The sequence below is a fragment of the Tachyglossus aculeatus genome, chromosome 1 (assembly GCF_015852505.1).
Source record: "Tachyglossus aculeatus isolate mTacAcu1 chromosome 1, mTacAcu1.pri, whole genome shotgun sequence".
Lineage (NCBI taxonomy): Eukaryota > Metazoa > Chordata > Mammalia > Monotremata > Tachyglossidae > Tachyglossus > Tachyglossus aculeatus.
In genome coordinates, this window is record NC_052066.1 from 193,923 (window position 1) to 212,134 (window position 18,212).

The window sequence follows — 18,212 nt, forward strand, 5'->3', positions numbered from 1 at the left end:
GGTGGCCCATTCCACCAGGCCAAGCCTATCAAACTACGCCACCAATAGCAATCCAACCCTGAAACACGGCCTAATGCTCCCAGATTGAAAAGGTCCACTCACCTCTCCTTGTCCAGGGCCAGGATTGACATTCCCTTCACAAGATCCAGGCCCAGAGCTGACCCTCCTCTCCTGCCATCCCAGGCCAGGACAGACCCTCCCCTCCCCACATCCAGAGCTGGGACTGACCTTCCCTGCGTGCTTATTAGCTAGGAACCCAGGTGACTTCTTCCCTGTCCCCATCTGAGCAGTTATCTGACAATAAGCTACCCCCATTGTGTGAATAAAGCTGAGTTTATTGACTGGGTCCCCACAGACTCTTGCCCCCATACAGAGCACTACTCTCTGCCAAAAGACTCCCCTCCCCCCAAAATCAAAAGAGAGCCAGAAGTCCAGTGCCCAGAGTCCAGGGCAAAAGCAGCGAACAGTGGGACCTGGGGACTAGAGCCTGTGAGATCAATAGAGCCCCCGCCTCACTCTCGGGCTCACATTTCCTCCTCTGTGGTTCACGTGAGTGCCACCCAGATGCTGGAATGACATGGGTTGCTTCTTCCTATGCCCACACTGTCCACTGCAAAGGCATAGCTTAGTATGTGCTGGCATGCTACATACGCTTGGTGTGACCATTCATTAGGCAAAAATAATTTCTCTTTGGCCCTGTGCGTGCCTGGTGTGGAAGGAGAAGGCCCAGGCCACCTCATGGGGTGAGGTGGGAAGCTCCGCCCCAACCGAAGCAGGGCTTCTGGGCAAGTTCTCACTGGTACAAACAAGTCAGTCTCACTATTTTCTCAAAAACCCTCCAATCTTTCAATAACAACTATTGTTATCTTGTGGGGTAGGTTTCCCTAGGAACGGTCCCCCACACATATCTCAGGTATCTCTCTACCTTAACCAACATCAGTGGTATTTACTGAGCGCTTCCTTTTTGCAGAGCCCTGTACTCCTTCCCTTTGCTTCCCCAACAACACTGTCCAGGGCCAGGGTTGACCTCCTCCTCATACCATCCAGGGCCGGCGAATCAATGGTATTTATTGAGCGCTTACTGTGTCCAAAGCACTACGTTAAGTGCTTGGGAGAGTACAGTATAAAGAGTTGGTAGGCAGGTTCTCTTGCCCATAGTGAACTAACAACCACGTGGAAACCAGGCACTGACTCCTCAAATAAGCGTTTCCTCAGGTCCACTGGTCTTAGTACCCCCTAGGAAAGTAGCATGGCCTAGGGATAGAGCCCAGGCGAAGGACCTGGGTTCTAATCCCAGCTCTGCCACTTGTCTGCTGTGTGACCTTGGGCAAGTTGCTTCCCTTCTCTGTGCCTCAGGACCCTCCTCTCTAAAATGGGGAGTAAGACTGAGAGCCCCATGAGGGACACGCTCAACCTGATGAGCGTGTATCTACCCCTGTGCTGAGAACAATGCTTGACACGTTGCAAGCGCTTAACAAATACCATTATTATTATGTTCTGTCACCGTGAGCATCCTGAGCCAAAGGTGAGGCCAGAAGGCACCCTGTGAAAGACCACATAATCTGGGAGGGACAGGCTTCCCTCTCCTGTGGCTCTCCCGCTCCCCGCTTCTGAGCCTGGAGAGGGGAGGGAGTCCGGCTGCCGGAAAGGGAGTGATCGGAAGGGGAAGTAGTTGTGCTTGAGGGTGGCTTTTAGGGTGCTTTTGGAGGGTGGGGGCTGGAGCAGGGGAGGGGACCCCCTTAGCTTGGGGCCCCAGGTCTTCAGCCCCAAGGACCCCCACCTTGTGTCAACACCTCACCTAGTGTGAGTCTTCCCAGTGGGGTGGGGCCCCACACACCCAATCTCTTTGTCAGCCATACCCTCCCTCATGGGTGAATTTCACCAACAGTGGCTGCCAGGCTCAGCTTCATCCCATACACTAGTCAGTTTTTACTGAGTGCTGACTGTGTGCAGTGCCCTGTACTGAGCGCTTGGGAGACCACACTACAACAATAAACAGACACATTCCCTGCCCACAACAAGCTTACAGTCTACCTAGATTATTTTAGGTAATCGGACATCTCCGGGTGGCAGGTGGCAAGGTGGTTTCAGCCACCTTTTGGCCCGCCATAGGTGGGTGCCAGCCCCCTGGTCTGCTTCAGACAGACAGCCATCTCCCAGCCCACTCCAGATGGGCACCCACCTTTCAGGCTGCCCTAAGCAGCTCGTTGCCTCCAGGCCTGCTTCAGTCAGACAGCCACCCCCCAGTCGTGCCCAGTGGCTCTCCGCTGCCTGGCACCCTCTAGATAGCTGCCCGCAGCACAGGGGCAGGGTCTCTACCAACCCTGAGGCTACCCATGCGCCATGCCCATATTTCCTTCATGATCCTTCCATGCCCCCACCCCTGATATCAAAAAGTCTTGGCCACAGAGTTTGAATGTATGAAGCGGGGTGATGGGAGGTGGCACAGCACAGGCAAATGGGCAGTCTGGCAGTTTGGGCAAGAGCAGTAGTAGCAGATGGGCAGGTTGGAGGTGGAGGGATCAAGGGACCCAGGGTCAGGGGCAAGGAAGTGCAGGGAGCCCAGCTCCGGCCCTGGAAGCCAGAGCCATAGCCCAGCCCTAGCTCTAGCCCCAAACCCAGGGGAGAGAGCCCCCTCGCCAACTTCCAGAGGAGCCTCAACTCCCACCGAGACTCACCAGGGAAGAGGGAGGAGTTTGCCTCCTACTTTGGCACCATCCCACCGCTCCCTTCCCTCCTTCCTTTCCTTTTAAATCCAGATCATCTGCCTCTACCACCCACTCCAGTTACTAGTTACCATAATCTACCACCGCCAATTTTGGGAACCATTCTGATCCTTTCCTCACATCCCTTCTCTCTTTCTTCATCCCTTCACTGATCCTTGGGGACTTCAATGTCCACGTGGATGATGCTGACAACCCTTCCGCTGCCCGTTTCCTCTCACTCCTTGACTCCAACTGACCTCCCGCTCCATTACACCTCACCCACTCACTACTGGGGGAGGCTCCAGAGAGGAGCTACGGGTGAGGGCACTCAGCCCTGACTCCCACCATCCTGGAGTGGCCAGCCTCCTGGGGAGAGCCCAGAACCAGGACCACCCCACTGAGGTTGGGCATCACTTTCCCCGGAGGCGAGCCGGGGGGTTTCCCCCTCACCTAGGGTGGGGCGGGGGGTTGGGGTGTATCTGGGAGCAGATGCCAATACGCCAGAGGCTAAGCTGGGAACTGGGTTGCGGCAGTGTATGGGCACCTCCCTGACTCCCCTCGTGCCTCCGTCCCCTTGGTCCCGGCACCGATGCCGTCGTCCCAGGACCGGCTCGGGCCACCCTGGATCAGAGCAATCAGCGCAGGTTAACTCAGAGGCCCCGGGGCTGCTCCTGGCTCGTCATCATCATCATCATCAATCATATTTATTGAGCGCTTACTGTGTGCAGAGCACTGTACTAGGCACTTGGGAAGTACAAATTGGCAACATATAGAGACAGTCCCTGCCCAACAGTGGGCTCACAGTCTAGAAGGGGGAGACAGAGAACAAAACCAAACATACTAACAAAATAAAATAAATAGAATAGATATGTACAAGTAAAATAAATAAATAAATAGAGTAATAAATATGTACAAACATATATACATATATACAGGTGCTGTGGGGAAGGGAAGGAGGTAAGATGGGGGGGATGAAGAAGGGGACGAGGGGGAGAGGAGGGAAGGGGCTCAGTCTGGGAAGGCCTCCTGGAGGAGATGAGCTCTCAGTAGGGCCTTGAAGGGAGGAAGAGAGCTAGCTTGGCGGATGGGCAGAGGGAGGGCATTCCAGGCCCGGGGGATGACGTGGGCCGGGGGTCGATGGCGGGACAGGCGAGAACGAGGTACGGTGAGGAGATTAGCAGCAGAGGAGCGGAGGGTGCGGGCTGGGCTATAGAAGGAGAGAAAGGAGGTTAGGTAGGAGGGGGCAAGGTGATAGAGAGCCTTGAAGCCTGCTAGATCCACTGGTTGACACCACAGGGCCATGTCATATTCATTCACTCATTCATCCATTCAACTGTATTTATTAAGCACTTACTGTGTGCAGAGCACCGTACTAAGAGCTTGGGAAAGTACAATACAGCAATAAAGAGGGACAGTCCCTGCGTAGAAGGAGCTCACAGTCTAGAGGAGGAGGACACGACAGCACCAGGGCCCAGGAGGGGCGGCCACAGGGCATGTCACATGGGGGCACCGGGGCCTGGGAGGAGGCAGCCAACTGGAGACTGGCATGATGGCCACCAAACGTCCAAAGCCAAGCCCAAGGTGCCTCCTCCAGTACAAGGGACGATCGATCAATTATAGACCAAGGTTTCTTTTGGGGACGACACCAGTCCAGCCTTGGTACAGAAACCAGGCAGGATCCTCACTCACACCCATTTTATTGACTGATAGACTGTAGGAGGAAGGGGGGAGGGGCTGGGACAGCCGCTGGTGGGGGCTCGGGCAGACCAGGAAGGAGCCACTTGACCCTCAGTCTCCCCCGCTTCAAAGTTTTATTAAAGGCCCATCTCCTCCAAGAGGCCTTCCCAGACTAAGCACAACTTTTCCTCACCTCCCACTCCCTTCTGCGTCACCCTGACTTGCTCCCTTTGCTCTTCCCCCACACCCAGCCCCTCAGCACTTTTGTATATATCTGTCATTTTATTTATTGTATCAATGTCTGCTTATTTGGGTTGATGCCTATCTCCCCCGCTCTAGACTGTGAGCTCATTGTGGGCAGGGACTGTCACTGTTTATTGTTGTATTGTACTTTCCCAAGCTGTTAGTATAGTGCTCTGCACACAGTAAGTACGGGAAGCAGCGCGGCTTAGTGGAAAGAGCACAGGCTTGGGAGTCAGAGGTCATGGGTTCTAATCCCAGCTCTGCCACTTGTCTGCTGTATGACCTTGGGCAAGTCACTTCACTTCTCTGGGCCTCAGTTACCTCATCTATAAAATGGGGATTGAGACGGTGAGCCCCACGTGGGACAGGGACTGTGTCCAACCTAAGATGCTGTATCTACCCCAGCGCTTAGAACAGTACTTGGCACACAGTACGGGCTTAACGAATACCACAATTGTTATGATGATGATGATTGAATGAGTGAATGAATGAGAAGCTCCAGGCCAGCCAGGCCACAGCCCACCCCTGTGACAGCCCCGTGATCCGGAGGTACGGGCAATGGATTGGGCAGGGGACGGGGGATGGAGGGAGTGGACACAGGCCTGGGGGAAGTGAGCACAGGCCTGGGGCTGCTCGTGGGGGTGGGTGGTGGTCCCTGAGTGGGGCCAGTCTGACCCCACTCTGGGGCCCGGGGCCCAGACCCCATAGCCAGGAGTCCCAGGAACCCGGCAGCCAGGGGACACCCGGAGTCAAACTCCATGCAGGGCAGCCGAGCACCCCCACCCACCCACACGGCCAGCGGCCAGGGAAGTGGACACAACATGCGGGCACGCAAGGCCGCTGGTCAGGGAAATGGACACAACATGCGGTCACGCAAGGCCGCTGGTCAGGGAAATTGGTGTGGGGCCAGGCCAGGAGACAGGCAGCCGGGTCCCAATGGGTCACACCTACCCCACGCTGGTGACTGATGGCCTTCACACCCCACATTTCGACCCCCGCTGGCAAGTGATGGCCTTCACCCCCCCTTCGCCCCACTCTTCCCCTGGGACCCTGTTTCACCCTCACAATGGCCCTGGGGCACCATTCCCCCCTACTGTACTGGGGAAGACACAGAAGCCCAGAGAAGCTGCCTAAGTTGCCTGAGGTCACCCAGCAGGCCAGCGGCACAGCAGGGTCTAGAATCGCGATATTCCCATCCCCTCCCTGGCCCCACACCTGGGGAATCCCTGTGGGGGTCTCCTGCAGCAGTTCGAGGCCCAACCTGGGCTCCCTAACTGCTCTGCCTTGCGGTAGCCCCCGGTTCCTCCTCAACAAGGCCTCCGGGCCCCACCCCTTCTTCTGCCCCCAAGCGGGCCACGATGCTGGGCAGAGGTTTTGCCATTAATGGACTGGGTCACTGCCCCCCTGGCTCTGCTTCCCCACAGACCTCCATATCTTTCCCTTCTAGTCTCCAGCTACAGCCACTACCTTGGAGAAGTCATTCGCTCCCATGGCTTCAACTACCACCTCTATGCAGATGTATCTCGCTTTTCCTCCTGCCTTCAGGACATCTCTACTTGGATGTCCCACCCAACCCACTTCACCTCAAACTGAACATGTCCAAAATAGAACTCCTTATCTTCTCAGCCAAACCCTGACCTCCCCATCACTGTAGACAACCCCATCACCCTCCCTAACTCACAAGCCCATAACCTTGATTTTGTCCTCGACTCATCTCTCATTCCACCCATAGACTCAATCTGTCACCAAATCCTGTGAGTTCCACCTTCACATCTGCCCTTTCCTCTCCATCCAAACTGCTTCCACGTTAATCCAATCACTTAGTCTACCCTGCCTTGTCTACCGCATCTGCCTCCTCGCTGATCTACTGGCCTCCTAGCTGACCTACCAGCCTCCGGTCTCTCCCCACTCCAATCCATACTTCACTCTGCCGCACAGATCATTTATCAACAAAAACGTTCAGTACTAGTCTCCCCATTCCTCAAAAACTTCTAATGGCTGCCCACCCACCTTCACATCAAGGGCGATGCAGAAGGGTTTGGGAGAACCCTCTATCTCTATCTACACTCACTCCCTTGGTGAACTCATTCGCTCCCATGGCTTCAACTATTATCTCTATGCTGATGACACCCAAATCTCCATCTCTGCCCCTGCTCTCTCTCCCTCCCTCCAGGCTCGTATCTCCTCCTGCCTTCAAGACCTCTCCATCTGGATGTCTGCCCGCCATCTAAAACTCAACATGTCCAAGACTGAACTCCTTGTCTTCCCTCCCAAACCCTGCCCTCTCCCTGACTTTCCCATCTCTGTTGACGGCACTACCATCCTTCCCGTCTCACAAGCCCGCAACCTTGGTGTCATCCTTGACTCTGCTCTCTCATTCAGCCCTCACATCCAAGCCGTCACCAAAACCTGCCGGTCTCAGCTCCGCAACATTGCCAAGATCCGCCCTTTCCTCTCCATCCCAACCGCTACCCTGCTCGTTCAAGCTTTCATCCTATCCCATCTGGACTACTGCACCAGCCTTCTCTCTGATCTCCCATCCTCGTGTCTCTCCCCACTTCAATCCATACTTCATGCTGCTGCCCGGATTGTTTTTGTCCAGAAACACTCTGGGCATGATACTCCCCTCCTCAAAATTCTCCAGTGGCTACCAATCAACCTACGCATCAGGCAAAAACTCCTCACCCTGGGCTTCAAGGCTGTCCATCACCTCGCCCCCTCCTACCTCACCTCCCTACTCTCCTTGTCCAGCCCAGCCCACACCCTCTGCTCCTCTGCTGCTAATCTCCTCACCGTTAGGCCTCGTTCTCGCCTTTCCCGCCGTCAACCCCCGGCCCACATCATCCCCCTGGCCTGGAATGCCCTCCCTCTGCCCATCCACCAAGCTAGCTCTCTTCCTCCCTTCAAAGCCCTACTGAGAGCTCACCTCCTCCGGGAGGCCTTCCCAGACTGAGCCCTCCTTCTTCTCCCCCTCCTCCCCCTCCCCTCCCCACAGCACCTGTATATATGTTTGTATGTATTTATCACTCTATTTTATTTGTACATATTCATTCTATTTATTTTGTTTTGTTAATATGTTTTGTTTTGTTCTCTGTCTCCCCCTTCTAGACTGTGAGCCCGCTGTTGGGTAGGGACCGTCTCTATATGTTGCCAACTTGTACTTCCCAAGCACTTAGCACAGTGCTCTGCTGCGCTCAATAAATACGATTTAATGAATGAATGAATAAGAAGAAATGAGGGTTTAGTCAGGGGGCCTCTTGGAGGAGATGTGTTTTCAATAAGGCATCAAACAGAAACTCCTCACAGTTGGCTTATAGAGCAATCAGCTCACCCCATCCCATCTCACCCTGCTGCTTCCTTACTACAGCCCAGCCAGCACACTTGGCTCTAATGACAACCTACTTTCTGTACTTTGATCTTCCCTATCTTGCTTCCACCTCTCACTCACATCTTGCCTGCTAACCTGGAATGCCCTCCCTTTTCACAACCTATCTACAATTATTCTCCCCTCCTTCAAAGCCTTATTAAAGGCACATCTCCTCCAAGAGGCCTTCCTTTCCTCTTTCCCCTCTCCCTCCTGTGCCACCCTTACACTTGGATTTGCTCCTTTTATTCACCCGTCCCTCAGCCCTGTAGCATTTAAAATAATAACAATAACGATGGCACTTGTTAAGTGCTTACTATGTGCCAAGCCCTGTTCTAAGCACTGGGGTAGGTACAAGGCAATCAGGTTGTACCACATAGGGCTTGCGATCTTAATCCCCATTTTACAGGTGAGGTAACTGAGGCACACAGAAGTGAAGCGACTTGCCCAAAGTCACACAGCTTACAAGTGGCAGAGTCAGGATTAGAACCCATGATCTCTGGCTCCCAAGCCTGTGCTCTTTCCACTAGGCCACGCTATACATATCTGTAACTTATTTATGTATCTTATTGTCTGTCTCCCCCTTAGACTGGAAACTCACTATGGGCAGGGAACGTGTCACATTGTTATACTGTGCTCTCCCAATCACTTCGTACAGTCCTGTGCACACAGTAAGTGCTCAGTCAATATGCTGGATTGACTGACTGATGGGCATTTGCTCAGCGTTTTGCACTGGGTACCAAGCACTACGGTAGACTCAAGTCAATCAGGCTGGACAGTTTCTCTCCCAGTTGGGGCTCACAGTCTAAGTAGGAGGGAGAATGGGTATTGACTCCTCATTTTACAGACGAGGAAACTGAAGTACTGAGAAGTGAAGTGACTTGCCCAGGATTGTACAGCTGGCAGATAGCAGAGACTGGAATCCAGGTCCTCCTATGGGCTATTCTTTTAGACTGTGAGCCCACTCTTTTAGACTGTGAGCCCACTGTTGGGTAGGGACTGTCTCTGTGTGTTGCCAATTTGTACTTCCCAAGCGCTTAGTACAGTGCTCTGCACATAGTAAGCGCTCAATAAATACAATTGATTGATTGATTGATTGATGGGCTAGGCACCTTCCATGCCCTTCCCAGGCCGAGTCACGCTCCGAGCCCCAACTAATCCAACCAACCCTACCTGCCCTGTACCCTCCCAAACGACTCCAATCAATCCCTCAGCTCAGGACCCTCGGTTCCTGACCAACCACCGACCAGGCCGAGTCACCATCATCAATCGTATTTATTGAGCGCTTACAGTGTGCAGAGCACTGTACTAAGCGCTTGGGAAGTACAAGTTGGCAACATATAGAGACAGTCCCTACCCAGCAGTGGGCTCAGTCTAAAAGAGTCAGTGCCAACCAATCCCAGCCAGCGCTCCCAGCCCCAACCAGAGCCCCCAGCTCCTCACCAATCACCAACCAGCCCGATTCCGTCCCAACCGGTGCCCCCAGCTCTTAACGAACCACTCGGTAGCTCCACCCGATCCTAAGCAGAGCCCCCGGCCCTTAGCCAATCCCAATCAAACCCAAACGGAGCTGAGGACTCCTAACCGACCACCGGCCAACCCCAACCAATCCCAACCAGCCCTGACCAACCTCAACAAACCTCAACCTGCCCCAACCAACCCCAACCGCTCCCGACTGGCCCCGGTCTGGATTTATTATAATAATGATGGCATTTGTTAAGTGCTTACTATGTGCAAAGCACTGTTCTAAACACTGGGGGGATACAAGGTGATCAGCTTGTCCCACGTGGGGCTCACAGTCTTAATCCCCATTTTACAGATGAGGGAACTGAGGCACAGAGAAGTTAAGTGACTTGCCCAAAGTCACACAGCTGACAAGTGGCGGAGCCAGGATTGGAACCCATGATCTCTGACTCCAAAGCCCGGGCTCTTTCCACGGAGCCAAGCTGCTTCTTGGATTTCTGCAGCTACAATCAGGGGCAGGGAGGGGAAGGGCAGCAGAGTGGTGCCCGGACCGGCACCCGGCCTGGGTTCCTGCAGCCTCGTGTCTCCTCCCTGCCCCAACCTGGAGAGGCAGGCCCACGTCCGGCCGGCCACAGGCAGAACATCCAAGCGCTGGTCCACCCAAAACATGAGTCCGGGCCTCCCCAGGGCAGCAGCAGTAGCACCTGCACTTCAAGAACCTGGGGGCCGAACCAGGCCGGGTCACTGATGCAGACCCGTGAGAGGCAAGGTCAGAGTTTACAGAACCAGGGAGGGGGTGGACAGGGTCAAAATGGACTTTCTGCTCTCCAGATCTCTCCCTCAGGGCCCACGCTGTAGCTGCAGGGTCCAGCACGAGGCCAGGGAGTGTGAAGTGTTGGATGGGCCATGCTGGGTCCCCGGAGGAGGGTCAGGGACGTTCAATGGTCCGGGCCGGGTCAAAGAGGGACAGTGAGAATGAAGGATGGTCCACGAGGATCGGTATCCAGAACGGCGCTAGAGTCTTGGTGGTGCTGGCACAGACACAGTCCTGGGCTGGATGAGGCAGAGCTGAACCAGAAAAGGCTCCTTTGCTTTTATGAAACGAAGGACAAGTGCCGGGCGGGCTCAGGTGTGGGAGAGGAAGCGGAAAAGATAAAAGCGAGGAGGACGGAGATAAGGAGGGTGGGGAGCAGAGGACAGGTTAATGGCTGAGATAAGCGGCTAGCCTGGAGAGAGGATCGCCTGGAGGACCAGCTGGGATGTAGGGCAGGTGGGGCAGCGGGGGCAGCCTGCGGGCCAGAAATGGAACCAGAGAAGGGAGATGGCCCCACAGAGTTTGGGCTTCAAGAGGCCTGGCTCCTCCCACCCGAAGCGGACTGACCTAAGGGAGATGACAACCCGTCACCATCAGGCCGGGTGGAGCTGCTCTAGCATCTGTTGTCAGCTATTCTACCCGGGCTGCTGAGGCTTGTGGGTATCAGGGCCATCCCCGAATGGTACTGGACTTCAGACCCGATGCGTGCGGGGTGTCCGGTCCGCAGCCAGGGAGATGCCCACTGAGTGTGGACATCAGGCACCTGGCCCCCAGCCGTCCCCAGCCACGCTTTCTGAGCCCCGGGCCGCTCAAAAACTAAGGCTTTATTAAGCCGAGGAGTCGTCGGCACCCCAGGGAGCCAGGTCGGACCCTTCCCCTCCCACAGCCGGGGGCAGGGGGTCTGAAGGCCAGGTTGGACCCTTCCCTACCCACAGCCCGCAGGACCTTGTGCCGAGAGGGCGAATGACAGGAGCGAAGGTGGCATCCCTGCTGCCTAGGGGCTGGCCTCCGCATGCTGTGAAGGGACAAGTCTACTCCCAGCCTGAGGAAAAGGCAGGATAAATGTCAGATCCAGGTGACTGAGCAACACAAACTCAAAGCCAGCCGTGTGGTCACTGGATTCTGCTACACTGGCATCTCCTGCCCATCATCAGACAAGGAAAATGGACAACCAATCCCCTAGGGGAGGCGACACAAAAGTGTGGCCGGCCCCCCGCAGCCTCTGCCCCTTCACAACAGGCTCCCATGAGAAGACCCCGGGGGGCCGAACGAGGCCAGCTCCCCCAGGACCCGAGGGGCGGGCTCCCCTCTGACCCACACAGGATCCACTCAAAAACCAAGGCTTTATTAAGCGGAGGAGTCGTCGGCAGCCCGGGGAGCCAGGTCGGACCCTTGCCCTCCCACAGCCAGGGGCAGGGGGTCTGAAGGCCAGGTTGGACCCTTCCCCACCCACAGCCTGGATGAGGCCGGCACACTACCCCGCTGAGTGTTCGCGGGGATGGGGTCACTGATCTCAAGTCAGACTAGGGCAGCCTTGGGAGCCAGACTAGCTCAGCCTGGGGAGGGAACAGGCCACCGGTGCCACCTGCAGAGGACACGGGGGTGAACGAGGGCCACCGCAAACAGCGGGGCATAAAACCCCGGGGCCCGGGGAGCTGGGAGAGCCGCGGCTGCCAGCGCGTCCAAGTGACAAGGCCCTGGGCTGGACTCCGTGGCAGGACCGGGTCCAGTCCCCCCGTCGACTACCGGGGCCGGAGCTGAGCCGTGGGGGCTGCGCGGCCTCCTTGGTCAGGCTGGGCCGGAGCTGGGCCTGCCCAGGTCCAGGGAGAAGACGCCCTTCTGTTCATCACAGCTCGTGGGGCCCCGGCTCCCCTGACGAGCACCGGGGCCAGGGTCAGCCTGAGGCCCCCTCGGCCAGGCCGGGCCGGGGTCAGGCCTGCTGGGTCCCGGCAGCAGGTGCCCTCCTGCTCGCCGGGGCGCGTGGGGCCCCGGCCCTCCTGCCAACCACCGGGGCTAGGGCGGGGCTGAGGCCGGGCCGAGGCCTCCTGGGTCACGCTGGCCCGGCGCCGGGCCCGCCCGGATCCAGGCGGTGGATGCCCTCCTGCTCGTCGTAGCGCGTGGGGCCCCGGCGCAGGTGCGGCTCCTCCTCGCGGTACCAGCGCTGGGGGCTGAAGTCCGGAAAGAAGGCAGCCATCTCTCTGTGGGCCGAGACCTCGGAGTCTGCCGGGGGAGAGGCGTGACGGGTCCGGCCTGGGGGACTCTGGGCCCGCAGGCAACCCCCGACCCACTTTACTGACCTGGGGCTGGGCCCACGGTGCAAACAACCGCATGGGGCTCTCCCCACCCCCACCCCCGAGCCTGAAGCCCACTTCTCCTCCGCTGGGAGAGCTCCGACCTGCAGCCCCACCTCCGCTTCTCTGAGGGGAAAAGGGTGAGAGGGCGAAGTCGGGAGAACTGACCGGAGCCGTGGACGGTGTTGCGGGTGTCGGTGAGGCCGTAGCTTCCGCGGATCGAGTCCGGGGCCTCGTGTCTGGCTCGAAACACCTTGGTGGGGCCCAGGAGCGCTCTCCATTGCCGGACGGCATCCACGCGGGCCAGGATGCAGGCCCGCATCGGCCCGCTGCCGCCAGAGGACACCGCGTCAGCGGCTCCCGGGGCGGGGGCGGGCTGGCCGGCTGACCCTCAGGGCCCAGCCCGGGGTGGGTTGAGCGTTGAGCCCACGGGACCCTCGGCAGGAGGCCGAAGCTGGGAGAGCCCGGGCCCGGTCCCACTCCCACCCCATAGCGTCCACTGGACCGAGCCCGGTCCCGATTCTGCCCTCACGGGCAGTGCCCTGCTGAGTCGGTGCCCGGCGCGGCCACACTGTGCCTGCACTCTGCCCACAACCGAGGGGCGGCCCAGAGAGAGGACAGAGCTGCGGGGGCCCCCCCGGACAGCAGGTTACCTGGACATGAACTCCACCAGCCGCTGGTAGAAGAAACGCCCTGTGCCAAGAGAGCCAACGGTGAGGGCGGGCGGCTCAGAACCCCGCTCCCTCGGCACTCCCGGGCAGGGGGTGGGCGGGGCGCCCCCTCCACACCCACGGTCACGGGAGTCTCCCCCCTCCACGGTAAGTGGGGCCGGAACACCTCCCCCCAGCACTCCAGAGGAGGCCCCGTCCCCACTCCCCCCGGCGCTCCCGGGGGCCGCCCCCACCCCATCCCGCCTGGTCAGGGCGGGCCCCGGCCCACCGCACACCTGCATGCTCCCGGTAGAAGGCCCGGCAGTCTTCCCTGGCCCACAGCAGCTCCCTGGCCCGCACGATGAGGAAGCCGTGCTTCAGGATCTGGTCGCGGACGGCCTGCACGGGTCCGGGCCCACCGTCACCCCGGTGGCCGGGGCCGAGTTAGGGGGAGGGAAGAGGGCCACACCTCCTCCAGGCCGGTTCCAAGGGGGATACAAGGGGGTATCTGGAGGCCGCAACACACTCTGGGCCAGCACAGGCCGGCCCAGCCTCTGAGCAGTGGAGACAGCACCGTCCCCTCCTCCTCCTGCCACCCCCCTACCCCCCGGCTCCCCGCAGCGGCAGTCCGCAGTCCCGGGCCCAGGCCCCAACCGGGAACTCAGAGGGTCAGCCGGGGGCTCCTCCCCCAGCCCGGCCCTGGCCCTGACCCCTTCGGTCTCACTCCCAAACAGAACCAGTATCCCCTCAACATCACCCAACCTCTGTCAAGCCTCCCCCTCCTCCTCCAGCACAGATTCTATCCAAGTTCTGGCCTTGGCCTGCGGGGCAACTCTGGGCCAATCAATCAATGGCATTTGTTGAGTGCTTACTGTGTGCACAACGTTCATTCAGGCATATTTATTACAGGGAGAGTACTCTACTAAGTGCTTGGGAGGGGCTTCAGAGCTCTCCATCACCTTGCCCACTCCCACCTCACCTCCCTTCTCCTTCTCCAGCCCAACCCACATCCTGTGCCTCCTTCTGGCCCATCCCACCGTCGACCCCGGTCCACGTCCTACCTCTCACATCCGCCAAACTATCTCTCTTCCCCCCTTCAAAGCCCCATTGAGCGCTCACCTCCTCCAAGAGGCCTTCCCAGACTGAGCCCCCCTTTTCCTCTGTTCCTCCTCCCCTCCCCACAGCCCCTACTCCCTCCCTCTGCTCTACCCCCTTCCCAGAGCCCCACAGCACTTGTGCAAATTTGTACATATTTATTACTCTATTTTCCTAATGATGTGTATATATCTATAATTCTATTTATCTACTTTGATGCTACTGATGCCTGCCTACTTCTTTTGTTGCCTGTCTCCCCCTTCTAGACTGTGAGCCCGTTGTTGGGTAGGGATTGTCTGATGCCAATTGTACTCTCCAAATGCTTAGTACAGTGCTCTGCACACAATAAGGGCTCAGTAAATACAACTGAATGAATGAATGAACAAAGTTGGTAGACACGTTCCCTGTCCTCAAGGAGCTTACAGTCTAGCCACTTCTCTCATCATTTCTTCATCCACCACACAGGCACGATCAGTACATCAGATGTATTTACTGAGCGCTTCCTCTGTGAATAGCACTTTACTGAGAACTTGGAAGAGCACAATGGAGTAAGTGGATACGATCCCTGCCCTGAAGGAGCTTACAGTCTACTGTGTGCACAGCACTGAACTCAGCACTAGAGACAGTACAATAGTCGGTAAACACGATCCTTTCCCTCAAGGAGCTTGTAGCTTCAGAGCACTGTGCTGAGCACTTGGGATTATGTAATTAGTAGATACAATCCCTGCCCTCAAGGGGTTTACAATCTAGCAAGGGAGACAAACAGATACAGGACTTTGAAGACCCATAACTAAGCGCTGTGGGGCAAGGAGGAGGGGAATACAGCCGAGGGGTCAGGTGATGCAGAAGTGAAGCAGAGAAGCTGTGTGGGTTAGTGAAAAGAGCCCGGGCTTGGGAGTCAGAGGTCGTGGTTTCTAATACGAGCTCCGCCACTTATCAGCTGTATATATGTATATCCTGTATATATGTATATATGTTTGTACATATTACTCTATTTATTTATTTATTTATTTATTTTGTACATATCTATTCTATTTATTTTATTTTGTTAGTATGTTTGGTTTTGTTCTCTGTCTCCCCCTTTTAGGCTGTGAGCCCACTGTTGGGTAGGGACTGTCTCTATATGTTGCCAATTTGTACTTCCCAAGCGCTTAGTACAGTGCTCTGCACATAGTAAGCGCTCAATAAATACGATTGATGATGATGATGATGATGACTCTAGGAAAATGACTTCACTTTTCTGTGCCTCAGTTACTTCATCTATAAAATGGGGATTAAGACTGTGAGCTCCATGTGGGACAACCTGATTACCTCGCATTTCCCCCAGCGCTTAGAACAGTGTCTGGCACATAGAAAGTGCTTAACAAATACCATCACTATTATTATTATATGCTGGAGTGCAGTGGCAGGAACAGACTGGGGAGCTGAAAGATTAGCTAGGGAAGGCTTCCTGGCAGTGCTTGGCACATAGTAAGCGCTTAACAAATACCATTATTATTATTATTATCTCAGGAGGGCTTTGAAGATGGGGAAAGTGGTGGTCTGTTGGTCCTCTCCCCCTCGTCCCCCTCTCCATCCCCCCATCTTACCTCCTTCCCTCCCCACAGCACCTGTATATATGTATATATGTCTGTACATATTTATTACTCTATTTATTTTTTTTTTATTTTACTTGTACATATCTATTCTATTTATTTTATTTTGTTAGTATGTTTGGTTTTGTTCTCTGTCTCCCCCTTTTAGAGTGTGAGCCCACTGCTGGGTAGGGACTGTCTCTATATGTTGCCAACTTGTACTTCCCAAGTGCTTAGTACAGTGCTCTGCACACAGTAAGCGCTCAATAAATACGACTGATGATGATGATGTGAAGAGGTGGGAGATCCAGGCTGGAGGAAGGATCTGAGCAAAGGGTCCAGGGCGAGAGAGGCCAGAGCCAGGCACGGTGACTAGGTGGACGCTAAACGGGCAGGGGTGTGGTGGGGCAGGAGTGAGGATTAGGTTGGGAGGAGAGAGGTGACCGAGAGTTTTAAAGCTGACGGGGTGGAGTTCCTGTTCAAGGTGGCGAGGAATGGGCAGCCAGTGGTGGTTTTTGAGGAGCGGAGAGACGTACCCAGCAGAACGCTGTGTTACAGAAATGACCCAGGAAGCAGACTGAAATTTGGACTGAAGTGTCAAGAAGTTGGAGGCTAAAGGTGATAGGACAAGTGTCTGAGGAGAAAGTTGTGGGGAGGCATGTCTGGGAAGGTGGGTGTTTGTAAGGGGCAAGGGCGGGTGACAGCAGGGCTGGGGGCCCGGAAGGGAGGAAAGGCCGGGCCGTGGGGGGGGTGCGGGTGGGCCAGGGGCCTTGCCCCAGTCTTTACCTCCAGGATCAGGGGGTGGGCCACGGCATCAGGCTTCATCAGAGCCAGCGTGAGCTGGAGGGTGCGTGGGCTGCCCGGCGGAAAGGCCATCTTCCCCTGCAAGCAGCGTCCAGCCTCATTACCTTCTGGTCACCCCAGGGCCGAGCACCCGGCCAGGGCCCAGCGCCCGCTCAAGGCCCACCCCCTCACAGGGCGCCCGGGGCCCAGCGCCCGCTCAAGGCCCACCCCCTCACAGGTCACCCAGGGCCCAGCGCCCGCTCAAGGCCCACCCCCTCACAGGGCACCCAGGGCCCAGCGCCCGCTCAAGGCCCACCCCCTCACAGGGCACCCAGGGCCCAGCGCCCGCTCAAGGCCCACCACCTCACAGGGCACCCAGGGCCCAGTGCCAGCTCAAGGCCCACCCCCTCACAGGGCACCCAGGGCCCAGCGCCCACTCAAGGCCCACCGCCTCACAGGGCACCCGGGGCCCTTTCAGGGCCTACCACCTGGACGGTGCTCCGAAACTTCTTCTAAACTGAGAAGCAGCGTGGCTCAGTGGACAGGAGCCCGGGCTTTGGAGTCAGAGGTCATGGGTTCAAATCCCGGCTCTGCCAGTTGTCAGCTGTGTGACTTTGGGCAAATCACTTAACTTCTCTGGGCCTCAGTTACCTCATCTGTAAAATGGGGATGAAGACTGTGAGCCCCCCCGGGGGACAACCTGATCACCCTGTCACCTCCCTAGCGCTTAGAACAGTGCTTTGCACATAGTAAGTGCTTAATAAATGTCATTATTATTATTATTATTCTAGACCGTGAGCCCGTTCTGGGCAGGGACTGCCTCTCTTTCTTGCTGAACTCTACTTTCCGATCCCTTAGTACAGTACACAGGGCTCCGCACACAGTAAACGCTCAATGGATACAAATGAATGCATGAGTGATAAGGTGGGATGAACCGGTGGTCGGTCTGTCTGTCTGTTGGGGAGCTGGGGGGAGATTCCCGGCCGGAGAAAACCATCGATCAGTAGATTACAGACCGCGGGCCGGGCAGTGCAGGGGTGGGGAGGACACAGTAGTCGTTCATTCAATCGTATTTAGTGAGCACTTACTATACGCAACGCACAACGAGAAGCAGCGTGGCTCAGTGGAAAGAGTCAGAGGTCATGGGTTTGAATCCCGGCTCCGCCACACGCCTGCTGTGTGACCTTGGGCAAGTCACTTCACTTCTCTGAGCCTCAGTTCCCTCATCTGTAAAATGGGGATTAAGACTGTGAGCCCCGCGTGGGGCAACCTGATCACCTCTGTATCCCCCCAGCGCTTAGAACAGTGCTTTGCACATAGTAAGCACTTAACAAATGCCATCATCATCACTGGACTAAGCGCTTGGGAAGCACAAATGGGCAATGGATAGAGACGGTCCCTCCCCAACAAGGGGCTCACAGTCTAGAAGGGGGAGACGGACAACAAACCCGCCCGGCCGAGCCCCGGGAGCCAAGCCTGCCCACCCTCCCGCCCGGGGCCTTTACCAGCTGGGTGACTTTGGGCAAGTCGCTTGACTTCTCTGGGCCTCCGT

The 18,212-nt window shown here is 56.7% G+C and overlaps 1 protein-coding gene across 5 annotated transcripts; it reads right to left on the minus strand.

The window, feature by feature from the left end:
* Nucleotides 1–11,593: 11,593 nt before the first annotated feature.
* Nucleotides 11,594–17,241, minus strand: NME6 (NME/NM23 nucleoside diphosphate kinase 6). 5 transcript variants are annotated; one of them, XM_038744686.1, is made up of 6 exons: nucleotides 17,149–17,241; nucleotides 16,664–16,759; nucleotides 13,505–13,607; nucleotides 13,212–13,251; nucleotides 12,727–12,887; nucleotides 12,217–12,465 (listed from the first exon to the last, which is right to left on the minus strand). In XM_038744686.1, exons 2-6 carry the CDS (start codon nucleotides 16,751–16,753, stop codon nucleotides 12,281–12,283), a joined length of 579 nt encoding a protein of 192 aa, XP_038600614.1. In that variant the 5' UTR covers nucleotides 16,754–16,759; nucleotides 17,149–17,241; the 3' UTR covers nucleotides 12,217–12,280. The 5 variants fall into 5 exon arrangements, with proteins under 5 accessions (XP_038600596.1, XP_038600606.1, XP_038600614.1 ...); XM_038744705.1 differs by having other exon boundaries at nucleotides 12,217–12,487; XM_038744695.1 differs by having other exon boundaries at nucleotides 17,146–17,241.
* Between the last annotated feature and the right edge of the window lie 971 nt (nucleotides 17,242–18,212).

Bases quoted from the DNA above. Each gene is read 5' to 3' on its own strand.
- NME6 (XM_038744668.1), bottom strand. The intron at 12,888-13,211 runs GTAACCTGCTGT...CTCTGGCGGCAG, and splicing joins CTGGTGGAGTTCATGTCCAG to CGGGCCGATGCGGGCCTGCA. The intron at 12,466-12,726 runs GTCAGTTCTCCC...CTCGGCCCACAG, and splicing joins CAACACCGTCCACGGCTCCG to AGAGATGGCTGCCTTCTTTC.